Source organism: Thamnophis elegans, chromosome 3 (assembly GCF_009769535.1).
Source record: "Thamnophis elegans isolate rThaEle1 chromosome 3, rThaEle1.pri, whole genome shotgun sequence".
Taxonomy (NCBI): domain Eukaryota; kingdom Metazoa; phylum Chordata; class Lepidosauria; order Squamata; family Colubridae; genus Thamnophis; species Thamnophis elegans.
This window is the reverse complement of record NC_045543.1, coordinates 8,895,562-8,913,723: the sequence shown is the minus strand read 5'-3', so window position 1 is coordinate 8,913,723 and position 18,162 is coordinate 8,895,562. Positions and strand designations below refer to the sequence as shown.

The 18,162-nt window shown below is 38.0% G+C and overlaps 1 protein-coding gene across 2 annotated transcripts in view; it reads right to left on the bottom strand.

The window, feature by feature from the left end:
• Positions 1-16,325, bottom strand: part of DDX1 (DEAD-box helicase 1) — a 28,058-nt gene extending 11,733 nt beyond the window's left edge. Inside the window, exons 1-17 of one of the 2 annotated variants that reach the window (XM_032213640.1) lie at positions 16,231-16,325; positions 13,710-13,761; positions 12,549-12,612; positions 12,015-12,044; positions 11,288-11,384; positions 8,979-9,026; positions 8,080-8,163; positions 7,716-7,799; positions 6,744-6,820; positions 5,146-5,218; positions 4,983-5,059; positions 4,173-4,287; positions 3,642-3,780; positions 3,442-3,502; positions 2,860-2,958; positions 1,431-1,520; positions 419-607 (exon numbers count right to left, since the gene is read on the bottom strand). In XM_032213640.1, coding sequence (XP_032069531.1) covers positions 419-607; positions 1,431-1,520; positions 2,860-2,958; positions 3,442-3,502; positions 3,642-3,780; positions 4,173-4,287; positions 4,983-5,059; positions 5,146-5,218; positions 6,744-6,820; positions 7,716-7,799; positions 8,080-8,163; positions 8,979-9,026; positions 11,288-11,384; positions 12,015-12,044; positions 12,549-12,612; positions 13,710-13,761; positions 16,231-16,318 — 1,467 coding nt within the window. In that variant the 5' untranslated portion in view covers positions 16,319-16,325. The remainder of the gene's footprint in view (positions 1-418; positions 608-1,430; positions 1,521-2,859; positions 2,959-3,441; positions 3,503-3,641; positions 3,781-4,172; positions 4,288-4,982; positions 5,060-5,145; positions 5,219-6,743; positions 6,821-7,715; positions 7,800-8,079; positions 8,164-8,978; positions 9,027-11,287; positions 11,385-12,014; positions 12,045-12,548; positions 12,613-13,709; positions 13,762-16,230) is intronic. The other variant, XM_032213641.1, reaches the window with a different exon arrangement.
• Positions 16,326-18,162: the final 1,837 nt, after the last annotated feature.

Below are 18,162 nucleotides of genomic sequence, written 5' to 3'. Positions count from 1 at the left end.
TCTCCAGACTATAAAAGGACTGCTTGTGCACACACCCTTCTTGCAGAAGTCAACGCAGGAACTAATTTCGGAGAACATTATTGTGAGCTTGGCAGGCTGGATTGCTGCCAAGGCTTATCTGTGCCGGTTTGCTGCCAAGGACCTGTCTGTCTGTTAATAAATTCCGTAAAGTATCTTTGGCTCGGAGTGTGTTGGTGTGGGACGAGGGGGTTCAGAACAGACACTATACCTCTTTTTAGGCGTTACCATGTACAGACTGCCCTGCTTTCACTTTTTAGCCAACTATGGTAAGTTAGAGTAGTCTTTTAAAAACCCGCCCTATTTGAGATTTGAAAGTAAGTGACCCCCTAACTTTACAACATTCTCCTTTGACTTATGCCACATCTATTTGCCTACGAACACTTTAGTTTACACTTACTCTGATGTGATTTTTACCAAGCCTCTCCCAGAGTTTGTCAGTTTTGGGGTTCACGGGTACAACAACGTGGTGCACGGTATCTGGGACAGAATCCTCGCCTTTCAAATCTACCCAAGTGGGGAAGTGCATAATCTTCTCAGATAACTTCTTTACATCAAATGAATGCAGAGTTGCGGAACACACAATGACCTTAAAACACAAACAGTTTCATGTTAAGGACGAAGGTTTTAGAATGAGGGTGTCTGTACAGAGTGCACATTGTTATACACTTCATATCAGTTATTGAGCCTTGTATAACTGGCAATGATGACTGGAAGCATAGGCACATCTCAGTATTAAACTCTGAGATGTGGTACAATTTGCTGAAAAATCCTAAGCCTCTTAGACAATTATTTATGAGAAATCAAGATGGGGAGATGGCATTGTTTTGCTAACAGAAAGGGGGGTAGGGAAAATATCTGATTTGAACCTGTAATTAAATTTCTTCTTGGGTTTCCCCCCCCCTGCTGATAGCATAAAATCCCACAAAGGTGTGGCTCAAAGGAAACTGTGGATTTACCAGATTCAATTCTCATTTATTTCCCTTCAAAAATCTGCAGGGCTGGGCATTTGTCCACATCTGCAAAGCGGAAGGAAAATGGTAGAGCTGCCCTCTGCCCTTCTGTTTTGGGAAACTGGCAGGGTTCTGAAAATAACAGAAACATCTGTCCCCCTCAGCCTTTCCTCCCTCCTCTTATTAGGACAGTTGTCTTTAATTGTAACAGTATTGCCCTAAAGCCCCGAGCCACATTTTTTGTTCTACCAAAATGCCTTTTTTACACCACTTTATAATGCAACTATCCCAGCCAACAGATACAGAATAAAGTATGTCTGCCTATGATTTGTTAAAACCCCACCGTCTAAAATTTACTTTCCCCTAAATAGAGACAGAGAACAGATGAACATTTGCTAGATTATAATATTAGCAAATTTTAGAAAGTGTCAACGCAGAAATAGTAAGCGAACTTCATACCTGCAGCCTTTTCCCATCAGATGTTATCTGGGGAATCTGAGAATGAATGCGGTTGATGAAATCTGAATAACCTTGAGTAAGGAGGCCATCCTGTGTGGGGAACAGAGATGTTAACGCTCTCATTAGACTGCCTGGATTCTAAAGTTAAGATGTGTGGCTATTAGTCGGGTGATTCCATCAAATCGGGTTAACAAATTAGGACATGCCGTGAAAAAAAATCAGACAGATGAAAATGAGGACAGATGGCACCTACTCTGAATAGTTACAATTTATCTTGTTTGCGTGTCATGTCAGTCGGCTAGGAGACCCCAAGGGGAAATGGAGCCGATCAAGAGGTTAATTTGATTGGGTTGCTGCTCGTGTGTGTGTGTGTGTGTGTGTGTGTGTGTGAGAGAGAGAGAGAGGGAGGGAGGGAGGGAGGGAGGGAGGGAGAGAGAGAGCGAGAGAGAGAGAGAGAGAGAGAGAGAGAGAGAGAGAGAGAGAGAGAGAGAGAGAGAATATGAGATTTTTAAAATGGATCTTTTTGTTGTGATTTTTTTAATGTTGTAAGACGCCTGGAGTAGCAATAGCAATAGCAGTTAGACTTATATACCGCTTCATAGGGCTTTCAGCCCTCTCCAAGCGGTTTACAGAGTCAGCATATCGCCCCCACAGTCTGGGTCCTCATTTCACACACCTCGGAAGGATGGAAGGCTGAGTCAACCTTGAGCCGGTGAGATTAGAACCGCTGAACTGCAGATAACAGTCAGCTGAAGTGGCCTGCAGTACTGCACCCTAACCACTGCGCCACCTCGGCTCTTCTAATGTTGTAAGACGCCTGGAGTCACCTGTGTGTGACTTGAGAGCAGCCATATAAATTTGTTTAATAAATAAATTCTGGATGAATTTTGGAAGTATACAAACAGCTAGTAATAAGAGAGCAGAATTTGGCCTAATGGTTAAGGCACCAGGCTACTGGCCAGGAGATTGTGAGTTTTAGTCCTGTCTTAGGCACGAACGTTGGCTAGATGAACTTGGACCAGTCATCCTGTCTCATCCCAGCCCACTTCACAGGGTTGTTATTGTGGGGAACATAAAAGCAAGAAAGGGTATTATGTCTGTCTGTCACCTTGAGTGATTTATAAAAATAATAAAGGCTGGATAAAAAAAAACCCTAATAAATATTTTTTTTAAAAAAAATTGGGTGATGCTTCCAAGCTGCAATGCAACCACTCTTCTATTTGCTGATCATTTCCAACTGCAAAACTTAGCCAGGGTATGAGCAGCTCTTACATGTGTCTTTTAGCTTCACATCAAAGCAAATTCTCTGGCCGTGCAATGCATGTATTTGTCAATGGGTCATGCATGCTACAGAAAAGGGAATTATCACCAAAGCACTAATATGTATGTTTGTGTTACTAGATCACTTTAAAAATTGCTTGATACTCACAGCCTCATCAAGAACTAGGAATCTAACTTGAGATAAAGTCAATTTTCCAGTCGAAACAAGATCGTCCAGTCTTCCTGGAGTTCCAACAACTATGTCCACCTGTAAAATTAAAAATGTATTTGACAAAATAAAATGGAGCAGCAACACCATTTTTATGCCTTTCTTTAAAGAAGCTCTTTTTTTTATAAAAAATTAAAGAGAAGCTTAAAACTGGGTAAGGAAAAGCAATACTCAGAGAGCATTAACCGTTCCCCTGCTTTATAATCCTTTTTCTTTTTGATCTCGATTTGCATCCATACACATGTAAATTATTGAAGGGGAAAAAGAATGCTACCTCCGTATTTAAATTGTTATAAATGCTACCTCCGTATTTAAATTGTTATAAATTTATATTGTAGGCTTCACCCATCCCAGTGTTACTGGGGTGAGGGTAGGGGGAAGAGATTGTGTTTGCCTTTTTTGGGGTTACAGTCATCTTTATAATTTAAAAAAAAAAAAAAAGCTTTTCATCTGACTTGAACAACAAAAGAAATCTGTATACTTAAAAAGAAAATTACACAAGATGAACAAAGTCTCACTTACCCCTTGCTCCAATACAGAGAGCTGCTCTCTTGCAGCAACACCACCAATAATCAGAAGTTCCCTAGGAGAAGTAGAGCAGCAGATTATATATTGTGATATTCGGTCATTCTCTCCAGAACAAAAGAAAAATGTAATGAATTTATAGGGGAAATGCAACGCTCCATTCATTCTCACCTCCCAATTCACTCATTTGACCTTACCTCAACTTAGGATTTTCAACATATTTTTTGAATTGTTTCACATTGTTCAGAGTTTGCTCTGCTAACTCCCTGGATGGCTCCACGATCAGAGCTTTGGGAGCGTTTGGTAAATTCTTGGACTGCGCTACTTGTGCACTTCCTGAAATGGGACAGGACAGAAATGTTGGTTTTGAGAGGATAGGCAAAAATAATTTAGAATATATTTAGCTGTAACTTCGGAAGGTCTAAAAGACAGCACTCTGGATTCACATAAGGCAGCATGAAAAAAACCAGATTCATAGAAATAAATAGGACTTTAATTATTCATTGGTCATCTCGGTTCATTTGATTTCAATAAGTCTATTATAACTATAACTTATGGTATCTAAGAACCTTTCACATACTTAACTCTGTGTTGTATAAAATGCTTTTTGCACTGATTTATTTATTATTTATTAAGAACATTTATATGGCTGTCCAACTCACTCACAGTAACTCCAGGTGGCTTACAGAAATGGCAAATTCTTAAATTTGATGAGGCCCCTAACATACCTGCGTGCTGGGACTTCACAACGTTACCCTCGGGAGCTTTATCAATAGCAGTGAAGCCATCTTTGGGTGGAAACTTAAAGTCCTCCTCACCAAAGTTGAATTTTAATTCAGCATTCTGAGAAGGATGTGTAAAAGGAAAAAAAAAACGTGAAGATTATCAAAATGGGGAAGACTAAATACTCAAAACATTTTCAACGATTGCTGCCGGTGCGCTAAAATAGGCCTCCAAAAACCATTTTCAGAGCAAGGAAGACATTTTTCTAAACCGCTATTTCCCATACAACTTGACGTCTGATTTCCCCCTTGCAGCAATGTTAAATTATCTTGTTTTTATCTTAATTAGCAGAATCTGCAAGCAGAGGGCATTTGCGTGACTGATTTTTGAAGTGAATTGTGATACAGGACAGCTTGCCATTTCAAAAGAACATAAATTCTAAAAAAAAACAACCCATTATTACTAATGTCTTAAATAATTTTTGACATTTACTCTACAAACTACTTTATTAGTACTTCTTTAGGGATAAAGCTGATTAACCTTTTTTTTTTTTTTTTTAAATGCTATTACTTATGTCTCCAATTATTTTTAAGGTCTACCCTTCAAACAACTCTATTAGTGTTTTCTTACAATAAAGCTGACTATTTTCTTGGTTATGCTGTAAAAAGGCACAGAAGTAAACTTACAACACTTAGTTGTCCCTCCACTATCCCTATATAACATAGCAGTTTTAATAATCATAAAAGAAGGAGTGTGATGTGTTTTTAAATCTGATTTCCATAGCTGTTAACCCTGGTGAAGGAGAAAAATATTACCTTTAGGACACAAGCTGGAAAGAGGGCCTGGTTTTTTAGGTGCTGTGGAATTTCAAATGCAAGTCCAAGATCTTTTCCTGGAAGAAAAGGACCATGTGGAAATATTTATCTCAACAATACAATAAATTAATTGCTTAATGGGAAAATAACACAGATCACTTACCATTTTTGGAAAATGAGATTTGACTTTTATCGGCATCTATATAACAACCTATTGTGTCGTGCATGGTGAATTCCTGCAAAAAACAAAAAAGGGGAGTTGCTGTATCGTTGAAACTTGTCATATGAAGGCAAAAGATGAAAATCAAAGAGGTCAAGGAACATTTTACACACAAAATCACTTCTATTTGCTCAGAGCTGGATGATAGATGGAAGAAAAATACAAGACGATGATAGATGTCTGCTCTTTGAAGTAGTCCAGATAAGAAACAAAAATATCTGAATGCTAACACTACTTTTATTGTAAGGTTGCTGTTGTGGCCCAGCAGGAGCCGTTGAAGCTGCCAGCAGATTCCGACAGCGAGGGGCCCTATGAGTCGGCTCTGGAGGATGTGGAGGACCCTGGACAGGGTTCCAACTCCGAGCAGGGTGCAGAGAGGCTGGTTGGCCACCAGGAGGCACCTGAGCCTTGGACCAGTGGGGAGGAGAACAAGGGAGAATGAGCCGGAAGCCAGTAGTGAGTTGTTTCTGGATGCACGCCATCGAAGAGTTAATAGGCGTCAGAAACAATTACGCAATTACAGGAGGTAATTACACTCAACTGGTGGTCATTAGGCTCCTCTCCAGACTATAAAAAGCTACTTGTGCAAACGCCCCTCTTTGCAGAAGTCAATGCAGGATTGAATGTCGGAGGAGAGTACTGTGAGCTTGGCAGGCTGGATTGCTGCCAAGCCTTATCTGTGTTTATTGCTGTCTGAGTTTGTCTGAGTTGCTCCCAAGGTCCTTATCTGTTTCTTATGCCACCAAGGTTTTGGTTTCTTGCTATTAAAGTACATTCCAGTTAAGCTTGTCTCAGCAGTCATTACTGGACGGAGGAGGGGGTCAGAACAGGTTACCATAACAGAAAGGAATTCTCTCCTTCCTTGTCCACCATCCAGGGAATCAGGGAGGGTCTTTTCTGAGAAACTTTCTTTATTCCCATCCATTCTGTGGGCTCAGAACTCTCTTATCTGACACTTGACCTGGTCGTAGTTCTCTTTTCTTCTGTCTCTCAGGATATTCTCATTCGTTATTACAACAAGTAATATCTTCTAAATCTTATCCTGACATTACTTTTATTTATAAACCTCGAGGAACTCCAAGTTTACGCCCACTTCAAATATTTTCTTTGGCCATAATATCATGATTCTCTCCTAACAAAATGCTGAAGCTCTGATCACCATTAATAATTTTTTAAAAATGTGATTCTGACAAAAAATATGCAAGCATAGACTTCTGGAGAACACAGTTTTAAACCTAAACTTTTCCAATGCCAAAGAAATATTTAATTTGGTGAAATGTTTTTTTTTTAAAACATAACCCTCTAAACCAGTGTTTCTCAACCTTGGCGACTTTAAGTCTTGTGCTGGGGGATTCTGGGAGTTGGAAGTCCACAGGACTTAAAGTCGCCAAGGTTGAGAAACATTGCTTTAAACAAATCCTACTTCCAATACCCCTTCCTTTATGAGACCTCTGCAGCTGAATTATAAACTGAACTTATTTCCTCAGAATCAGTCTCAATTCCCTAAAACATTTTGTTTAAAAATGGGAAAGAAAACATACCTCCCCATAACTATCAAACTGTTTGTTATGAGATTTCTTTCCGGTTCCACCATAGCCAAAGCCAAATTTATCAGTACCTAAAGAATAATTAAGAAATCATAATTAAAAAACCAAACATTTTTTGATTAAGATATGGAAGAAGAGAAGAGGGTAGTGATTTGGGTACTCCCCCCCCTCCTTTTCACTCTGCCTTTGTATCTGCCCAAAAAACTAACTGGAGGATTCAGGAAGAGTATGAGAATTTATGCTGGGCTGTAAGGGAAGGAGAAATGCAATAAAAATGACATTTTTTTCCCATTATATACTCTCATTTAGACCTTCACTCTGTGAAAAGAGCAAAATCCTCCACTGCATATGGGAACAAATCATGTATTTTAGTTTCTTAAACTTTTGAGACAAAATGCCATATATTTTCATTCAGTAGAATGCTCATTCACTCTGTACTGAAACAAATATCTGATTTGTGAATATGTTGCCTCTGTACAGAAATTATCCTCCTTCTCCACAGATATTCTATACTCCCTCACGTGGGTGGATATTGACATATGGAAAAGAATATACCTATTTTGGTGACATCATGATCAGTCCAGTCACAGACTGTTAACCATTTGGAGAAGCATGAAGACAGAACATAAACCATTGTTCTAATACAATTAATCATTGTTAAGCCAAAGTCTTGCCATGAAGTGCTGGCACAAACAAAATTCTCAATTGAGTGATTCAACTGCAAAGTCTTTATCTCAGGGGTTGATGGAGACTATTGTAAATTACTAAAAAGTGTTGCATAGCAGATTTGTTGGAAATAGTACATACACACACACACACACACACACACACCAATGACTAGTTTTTCAAGTAAGAACACACTAATGATCTTTGGTATTATGAACTTTCTTTAAAATGTGTGGCTTAACAATCCACAGTTGTCATTAAGGGTCAGTACTTAATCCTGATTGTAATGAAACTACTCACCCAAATCTAATGAAGCTTGTGAAGAGGACCATCCAACTCTGCACAAACCCTGGTCACGACAGGATACTTCATAATAATATTTTCCTAAAACAATTAAGAATACACGCAACTGATTTTGTCTTCAATACACTTTGATCAAATCAAGCAATACATTTAACCTGAATACAAAATATGGTAGCAAATAATTTTACAGCCTCCAAGATAGTGAGGTCATTCTCAGTTATACTGACCTATACTCAGGGTGTGAATTGCTACCTTGTCTAAATCTTTAACCATGGTCTCCAAAGTAGAGAAAAATCTGAATTATTTTGGCTCAAATATCCCTAATATTTCACACATAAGCATAACCCCTCTTGTTTAGTACCTTTAGTTACACCTTTAGTTCCACGACATCCATGCCATTCTTTTATTTCCCTGCTTTGACAGCACAGACCATCAGATCCAATAGCTAAAAAAGCAAAAGGAGTTAAAAATACAAAGAACTCTGACAGTTATTTTTGCAATATCATCTCATATTCAAGCAACGAAATATGTAGTGCACACAGTTTTGTAAAATATTTTTTTTTATAATTTACAATAGGCAAATGAGATTCGGACCCTCACCCCTCTCCAGGCCTTCCGGAAAGCCGTCAAAACCTGGCTGTGCCGGCAGGCCTGGGGTTGATGAGTTCCCCTCCCCTCTCGACTTGTATGGCTGTATGATTCTTGTGTATTTTAATTACGTGTATTGTGTTTGTATCCCCTTTCCCCTTTTGAGTTGTTCGCCGCCCTGAGTCCCTCCCGGAGAAGGGCGGCATACAAATAAATTAAATCTTAATCTTATATCTATGGAATAACAGCTCTTATAAAGTGTTATCACTTTCCCATGATTTTTGAGCAACACTAAAATCACAGTGGAAATTGTGAATTAAACCAGTATTTCTCATGGTTCTGGATGAAAAAAATCTCAATAGTCTCAGACATTAAGAGCTAATGGCCAGAGGTGAGGTGATATGTAGCTCCAAAGGTTTTGGAGATCAAGCTGGGCAAAGCTGTATTATGGCTTCCTCAATTTCAATTCACATTAAAATAATAATACTCAACTTTATCCAGTGATATTAATGGGGGGGGGGGGGGGGAGACCTGCTGGCTATATTTATACTGCTTTCTTCATCTATGAAACTCAGCTTCATATACAATCTTCCACCCATGCCCAGAATTTCATGTACATATATAGTTACCAAGTTACTGTATGATCTATAGAAAGATTTATAGAAGGCTTACCAAACGCATTTCCTCTGTCATAAGGATTCATTTGCCATTTGTTCAGCACTCATGAGAAATAAAACAGAAAAAAGGCATACTTTTCATCTGTAGAGTGGTAAGGTCCCACATTCAAAAGCAGAAAAAGATAGTCCTCTGGATCAGTGGTTCTCAACTTTTTTTTCACCATGGACTCTCTTGAAATATCTTTTGTGGCCACAGACCATGGCCACGGACCGCCAAGACTTAACCCAAGATTTAAACCATAACATTTCTTCAAGCCTTTCCTCGTGGAACCCCTGTGACAACATCGGAGCCCCCCTCCCCCCCCCCCGGGATCCAAGGATCACAGGTTGAAAACCACTGCTCTAGACAGTTAAAAAGTTTGATATACATACATACATACATACATACACCCATGTCTAGATTAGATATAAAATTTTTGAAGAAATGTTCATAAAATTTGTGACTGTATATGTTAGGTTCTTACATTTGCATAACTTTTATAATTTAATCTGGTTTGTAACTTTTGGAACTAGTTTGTACATACATACATACATACATACATACATACATACATACATACATACATACATATATATATATATATATATATATATATATACTTAAAGTCACAACCCCTGGTATGCCCAAGTATGGGAGGAAGGCATACCAGGGGTTGTGACTTTAAGTATATACCTCCCACCCTGGCTGGCTGATAAGGAGTCGTTCTCTGTAGCTCAAATGGTTAACTCCCTGCCTGGGAGGCAATGGAGCACAGGTTCGATTCCCAAAAACTTGGGTATGGCTAGCTGATGAGAGCTAAATAGCTTGAAATAGATCTATACTAGTCTCCCTTTATTTATTTATCAGCATAAATATAACATATATATATATATACACACACACACACACACACACACACACACACACACATATACATATGTAGGTCTCTAGTTATTTGGGTTTTCTCCCGCGTAGAATTGGAGATGTCTTGGCGACGTTTCAACGAAGTCTCATTCGTCATCTTCAGGCTACTTCAGGCTTGGTGTTTCCAGGAGTAATGTGAGATCTCCTGGAAACACCAAGCCTGAAGATGACGAATGTGACTTCGTCGAAACGTCGCCAAGACATCTCCAATTCTACGCGGGAGAAAACCCGAATAACTAGAGACCTACATACTAACACCCGCGAAAACCTCAGAAAACACACACACACACACACATATATGTGTGTGTGTGTGTGTGTGTGTGTATGTGTGTATATGTGTATATCTGTATATATACTGAGATACAATGATATAATACATTTTATATCAGAAATCAAACGTAATACCCTGAAATATATGAAATATATTTACATTTTAAATGCTTTTTTAAAAGAAAGCTGCAAAAAGTGACATTTTATATTCCAGTTTTTCAGACATTTTATATTCTAGTGTCTCATTACATTGCATAAATAATAACATACTATGGCAAAAAAAATTGGAGAAGTATAAAAATCCTGTCTATTGTGAATTTTAGGATAAGGCAAAACTGGAAAAAAAAAATCAGCTTTAATGTTGACAACTATCATTCTTCCATTTGTAGTCCCACCATCTAATGTTGTACGTGATCCGTAACTTTTTCTTTTTGTTATAAACTTTTCCCCTTTTTGTTTCTCCCCACTGCATTACATCCTGACAGGAGAGCCATGTTACCAGTCACATCCATTACGGAGTGTCAAAAGGAGGAATGCAGGACAGTCTTTACCGTCACTGCATCTATCTTTTGGCACATCATTTTCCCAAGAGATCAGATTGACTATGACCTTCTTGGCCTTTTGCAAAGCCTCAAAGAAGTAGATGCATTCCTGGGGTTGGGGATTGGACTGCTGCGTTCACTGTAATACTATTGAGTCTTTCACCCAGTTTGCCAATTACGTATTTGATTTTCTTTGCTGGCGAGATGGGCGGCCATATAAATTGATTTAAAAAGTACAGAATAACTATGAAGTATTTCGAAAACATTCCAAAAGCTATCAGACAGGTACAAATAAAAAAAAACCTAAACCTCTAAGTCAGTTATTCAGCTTACAAAATGATTGACATCACAAAATTATTTCATAATACCTTAAGTCAAATATGACACTAATGTCACACTTCCTTTTAGCCCAAGCCAAGTAAATAACAGCTACTTTTTATTAGAAAATATTTCAATTATTCTTATGCATGTTATTTATGTATAGAAATCTGTAATTATAAATAAGCTATATATAGAAATTTCAATTCACATTAGGTTCCAGACAGACAGAATATATAAATTTTAGCAAATCCTGGAGAAAAATCTTACCTCCTCCACCAGTTTTAATAGTAGTTTTACCCTTTTTTCCTTCCTGTTGGTCTTTTAGTGTTTCATAAACAATTTGAATAACTGGGATGCTGAATGCCTGAAATATAATGTTATCTATTTCACTAATAATGTTATTCAAAGCCTGGGTTACAAAGTAAATTTGGCTAAAGAGAAAAAAGGCCAGATTTTCTTTTTAAAATTAATAACTGAGCAATGTTGATACATCTCATCATAACATTTATATAACATATTAAGCCACATCTATGGATAGAATATTTACTGACAACATATCCATGATTAGGTCTCTCAGTCACCCAGATCATAACATGGGTATACTTTACCTAGGCTAAACTAATTTACAGTATAAGCTGTTGGATTGTTGGATAATAAGTGACATGCTATCACTTATTAATACTTTAGCAATAGCAATAGCAATATAGCAATAGCAGTAGACTTATATACCGCTTCATAGGCCTTTCAGGCCTCTCTAAGCGGTTTACAGAGAGTCAGCATATTGCCCCCAACAATCTGGGTCCTCATTTTACCCACCTCGGAAGGATGGAAGGCTGAGTCAACCCTGAGCCGGTGAGATTTGAACCGCTGACCTGCTGATCTAGCAGTAGCCTGCAGTGCTGCATTTAACCACTGCGCCACCTTATATTTCCACAGAACTGCATACATGAGTATATAATGGCATATTACTTTGCAAAATACTAATTTTACTTACACCAGTTTTTCCACTGCCAGTTTCTGCAGCCTGTGTAGAAAATTTAATAAAACATGAAGATATGAATTATTTTTGGTAATACAAGATTAAATAGTTTTGTGTTTTAACAGTATAAAAATTGTAAAATCCCAGAACACTGGCACCTTAGCTGTTGATAACTATTTTATACTATCCTATGTAATTTCAAAAAAAAAAAAAAAATCAAAACAAAATTAACTATGCATTCTGTTTTTAAAAGTCATTTAGGAAACATATATTGTAGAGTCTAGCTGGTCTTAAATGAATGAGGCATCAAAGATGCAGAATTACTGAAATTTTAAAAAGAATATTAACTTACTCAATTTCATTGGGTAACCTACATATTCAATTCATCCTGTTCATCATTAAATTGTAATTTTTTCAATACATATGTAAGCAACATTACCATAGTATACTAAAATGCTATATAAAATTTGAACTAACAGTGGAAATACACAAAGCAGACCCCTATATCATGCAACATTATTCTATAAGATAGACTAGTGTTATATATACCATGAGTACATCGCCTCCTCCCAAAATCAATGGAATGGACTCCGCTTGGATATCTGTAGGCAGACTAATGTAAAACCATAATAAGTCTCCCACTCTTTGTTGAAAAACCAAAAACCAAATATCTTCAGGATATATTTTTAGATAATTTTGTTTGTAAAATAATACACCCCACCGCATTTAGAGTAATCATTTGGAAATACGACAGTAACAAATTCATTTTCCAGCCAATGCATGTATTTATTTCACTTTTTATTTATTAAATTAGTTTGTCACCCGTCTCGCTCCAATCGTGTGCCTGGCAACTAAAAAGTCTTTAGTATGAAACTGATTAATGTTTGGTTTTCAGGCAGCAGGGGAAAGAAGGGCAAGGGTTCTAATCACTAATTAAGGTCACAGAGTGGAGCTTGTTAATTTGCAATTAACGCTTTTTACAGAACTGCCCTGCTGCAGAGAAAAGCAGGAAGAGACAGCTTATTTAAGCAGTCTCTCTGCCCTGTAAAAAGAGGGGGAAAGGTCATGCACAGGACACTGTACAAGAGACGTTTATCTGAATGAGACAACAGAAGCCAGGAATCCCTTTTGGATATAATGTTGTTAGTTGCAAAGTGAAGTCCCACCCATCACAATCCCATGGACAACGTTCCTCCAGCCTTCCCGTCCTCTACCATCCTCTGGAGACCACTTAAGCTCACGCCTACTGCTTCAGTGACTCCATCCAGCCACCTCACTCTCTGTCTTCCCATTTTTCTTTTGCCCTCAATCTTTCCCAACATTAGGCTCTTCTCCAGTGAGTCCTTCCTTCTCATTAGGTGGCCAAAGTATTTGAGTTTCATCTTCAGGATCTGGCCTTCTAAAGAGCAGCCAGGGTTGATCTCCTCTAGGACTGACCGGTTTGATGGCCTTGCAGTCCAAGAGACTCGCAGGAGTCTTCTCCAGCACCATAAAATTTATAAAATTTACTATACTGTAAAATCTACAAGCTTAGCTTTTTTTTTGCATACTGGGTTTTGAGAACAGCCAAGTTTTTCCCCTAAATAAATGGTTAAATCACTGCCTTAAATATCTTGCACTGAGCTGAAGCAAGATTTCTAGACTCCTCAGTGAATATTCCTTTCCATCCCACTAGGAAAACTGGGGATAAAAGGAAATAATCATACTTACAGCCAGTCCATTTCTTCTACAGCTTGAGCTATTTCTGGCATAACACCCATTTCTGCAACCAAAGAAGCAATACGATTAACAAACTGAATTATTACAGTACACAATACTACAGCAATGTAGTATTGCAGCACTACATTTGGAGGAAAAAAAACAAGTTTGCAAAAAATGTGTTACAAATTTTAATGTTGCAGTATTATACGCATGCTAGAATGCTGTATGAAGTACTAAAATTAGCATGAACCAAAGCCCTATATGGCCTCAAGGTTCATAGCTTCTGAAGTTCCATATAATCAATTAATTCTTTGTTTATATTTCTCAACCCATTGACAACCAACCTTCTCAAATAATCACCTAACTACTTTTAAATAGTAAATAGACAGGTTATTTATTACATATGGTTAGATTTGTTTTCTTTTTTAATTTTGGGATTCTACAAAGCAACAGCTCAGGCTATGTAATTTAATTCCAGTACAATCAATATATCATTTTTAGGTTGTAGAAACACTTTCATCCCAGAGATGTAATGAATTAAAATGAAAGGTTTAATTCTTTAAGTAAAATGAAAACAAATTTTGGAAATCTGATTCAGTGCTCCTTTATTAAATAAATAACTGTATCGGTTTCCTTTGGGCAAAATCTCCTAAATAAAATCTTCCAAAATCTTAGTGCTGCGGTAGAGAAAGCTGGCTCCTACATATCCACCAACCTCATCTTTGATGGTGGAGCATAAAAAGTCAATTTTCAATGAGATACTTAGGTTGGCAAGGCTGTGGGAGAAAAGAAAAACCACCTTTATCAATTTGATATTTAACCTTTCTGTGGGGGGCAAGTATAAAACTAGTTTTAGAATTAGCATAATGCAAGATGACAATGAGATTAACAAGGGAAAAGCACTTTCTCAATGCTCAGAAACAATCTTTCTAGGTGAGGATGGATGCTTGCCATTATAATCCCAACATGGTACTATAAAACATAACATAAGGCATAGTTCCAGAGCATTCTCCAATGTCAATTACATTGTAATAAATGACTCTTTGCAGTCTGCAAACATCCAAAGGATTTGGAAAGTGAATTCTCTAATAGGCTGGAGTTTATAGACTATTATTTTCTAATAGCCTGGGAGTTTGATGGCTGATCAGCTGAGCCATACAGGGAACTGGCCTTTAAAAAGGAACTGGGTTCCCCCTTTGAGAGCCTCTTCCTAACGATTTTCAGGTGTTCCTTGAGTTACAACCACAACTGAGCCCAAAATTTACGTTGCTAAGTGAAACGTGTTGAGCTGGTCCCATTTTACGGCTTTCCTTCCCACGGTTGTTCAGCGAGTCCTTGCGTTTGTTAAGTTAGTGACCTGGTTGTTAAGTGGATCTGGATCTGAATCATGGATTTTTGCTTCTCGGAAGATCACAAAAGCTGATCGCACGACCCCCCCCCCGGGGGACACTACAACCGTCATAAATAGGAACCAGCTGCCCAAGCATCTAAAGACGGAACTATTTGGCAGTTGCTGGACTGGAGGACTGAACTGACCCATTTAATGACCACGGGGATGCTGCAATGGCTATAAAGTGTGAAAAAAAGGTCATAAGTCTCCTTTTTTCTGGAAGACTGAACTGACCCATTTAATGACCACGGGGATGCTGCAATGGTTATAAAGTGTGAAAAAAAGGTCATAAGTCTTTTTTCTGGAAGACTGAACTGACCCATTTAATGACCACAGGGATGCTGCAATGGTTATAAAGTGTGAAAAAAGGTCATAAGTCTCCTTTTTTCTGGAAGACTGAACTGACCCATTTAATGACCACGGGGGATGCTGCAATGGTTATAAAGTGTGAAAAAAAAAGGTCACAAGTCTCCTTTTTTCTGGAAGACTGAACTGACCCATTTAATGACCACGGGGATGCTGCAATGGTTATAAAGTGTGAAAAAAAGGTCACAAGTCTCCTTTTTTCTGGAAGACTGAACTGACCCATTTAATGACCACGGGGGATGCTGCAATGGTTATAAAGTGTGAAAAAACGGTCACAAGTCTCCTTTTTTCTGGAAGACTGAACTGACCCATTTAATGACCACGGGGATGCTGCAATGGTTATAAAGTGTGAAAAAAAGGTCATAAGTCTCCTTTTTTCTGGAAGACTGAACTGACCCATTTAATGACCACGGGGGATGCTGCAATGGTTATAAAGTGTGAAAAAACGGTCACAAGTCTCCTTTTTTCTGGAAGACTGAACTGACCCATTTAATGACCACGGGGGATGCTGCAATGGTTATAAAGTGTGAAAAAACGGTCATAAGTCTCCTTTTTTCGGTGTTAACTTGGAACGGCCACAAAAACAAAATCCTGTAAGTCGAGGACCACCTGTACTGGCACAGCTGGCGCATTGGCCGAAATTCGGCTTTACATAAAACCCCGACATAAACCCTCTTCGAAGAAAGCGCACCCTTACAGTACCCAGAATCATAGCTTAATGCCGCCGCGCTTTCCTCCGCCTCCCTCCTAGGCGGCTTAGCAGAGGCCACGTACCTGAAAAAGCCGCCATGCTTCTTCCTCCACTCTCCCCGGCGGACAATCCGTCAAGCCTCCTGCTCTCGACCTCACAGCGCCTGCGCATTGGGAAGTCCCCCCCCCGCCTTAGTTCGCCGGTCGGTACAGCAACCGTTCACTTAAGGTTCCGGCGGTTGCAAATAAGCTCGGTCGCAGGCGCGCTGCAGAATTCATTATGAAACCGCAGTAGTTTAGTGCTTGTCAGATAAGCGCTGCAACAATCCGGACAAAGCTAAACTTTGCCTGCAAGCAGTTGCTAACTCGAATTTCTGTGGCTCTAATTTTGTAGTTACATGGGAAGAATTAATGTAGCAACCTAAACGCTGGGTTCGGAATTCCCTATAATAACGAGACGGAACTATGTAGCAGTTGCTGGAAGACTGAACTGACCCATTTAATGATCCATATTCCAGTGTTTCTCAACCTTGGCAACTTGAAGATGTCTGGACTTCAACTCCCAGAATTCCCCAGCCAGCGAATGCTGGCTGGGGAATTCTGGGAGTTGAAGTCCAGATATCTTCAAGTTGCCAAGGTTGAGAAACACTGCCATATTCTAATATTAAGAATATTACACACTGATTCAGTGTGTGTGTGTGTGTATATACCTCTGAAGCAAGGCAACCCCCTTTTTAAATTCGTTTTTCAAATATTAAAATTGTGAACTAAAAATACAAAGAAGAAAAAGGAAAAAAAACAGTCTTACATTTTATACTTCTCAATATCACTGGTTTACTAATGAACTCATACTAATGAACATGACCAATAGAAGATACTATAAGATAGCACAAAATCTCTGCTATAGTATTACATATTGCTGGATTCTTTGAGATCAAAAGAGATCAAATAAGTGTAACCTAGAAAGTGAATTAATAAGTCTAAAGTGAATAAAATTCAAACATGGATTTAGAATTGCATATTATACTTCATACTTGAGTGTGGATTCAATAGGACCTATTTAATTCAGTGGAATTTATTTCAGGCTGGAGGGAACATTTTGTAGGGTTTCCGCTATTAAAAGTGTAATCCCAATTCATACAACACTTAAAATTTAGTAGCTAAACCACAGATTAACATTCTGTGCCACATAAAGCTTCACAAAAACCAAAGCACATTTTAATCTAGTATGTAGCATGAATACTGAATGATTAATTGTGTAATATTCAGACATTAAATTTTACAAAAATGATGGAAACTTCTTGAAAATTATATATACAATTAAAATATATTTTTTTAAAAAAGAGGTACGTTTTTATAATGTACCTTCTTTCCAGATGGTTATTAGATAAATCATCCGTAAATATTTGAACTACATACAATGCTTTTTTTCAGTTACAGAATTAACTTGATTTGTAATGTAAGTTTTGGATCAAATAACCTTTTGTTTCTTTAACACAGGTTATGATTTAAGCTTATATTTATTCAGGAGCAATGCCCAATGCTATCAGCACAATAGAGGTCTGTGCTAAGCCTTTGAATTGTTTTATGTGTTCCGAATATCAAAACTTCTGAGAAATATAGACTTTCCCCCAAAAAATGTTTGCCTTGTAATACCAGCAGGCGCAGCTAGTTGTTTCAAGTCTACTACCAGTATTTAAAACTGTATCTTTATCTCATCAATGGCAATGACATATCAGAGTTACTGATCTCTGTAACTGTGAAGTATATAGTAATTCAAGAATTCAACTACTGCAATATTTTCTCTCAGTGCTAATTCTTTGTGTTTGGAATAGCTTCCTTTTTGAAATTCTTTCAATTGAGTAAATGAACTCACTGAACTGGGCTATAATTGTGGGTATTGTGAGTGTTGAAGATGAAGATTTTTATTTGCAGTATATTTCTCTTGGGATACTATATTTATTACTGAATGATGATTTCCACATATTTATAAAAGGTTACCAGAAATATCTTTCA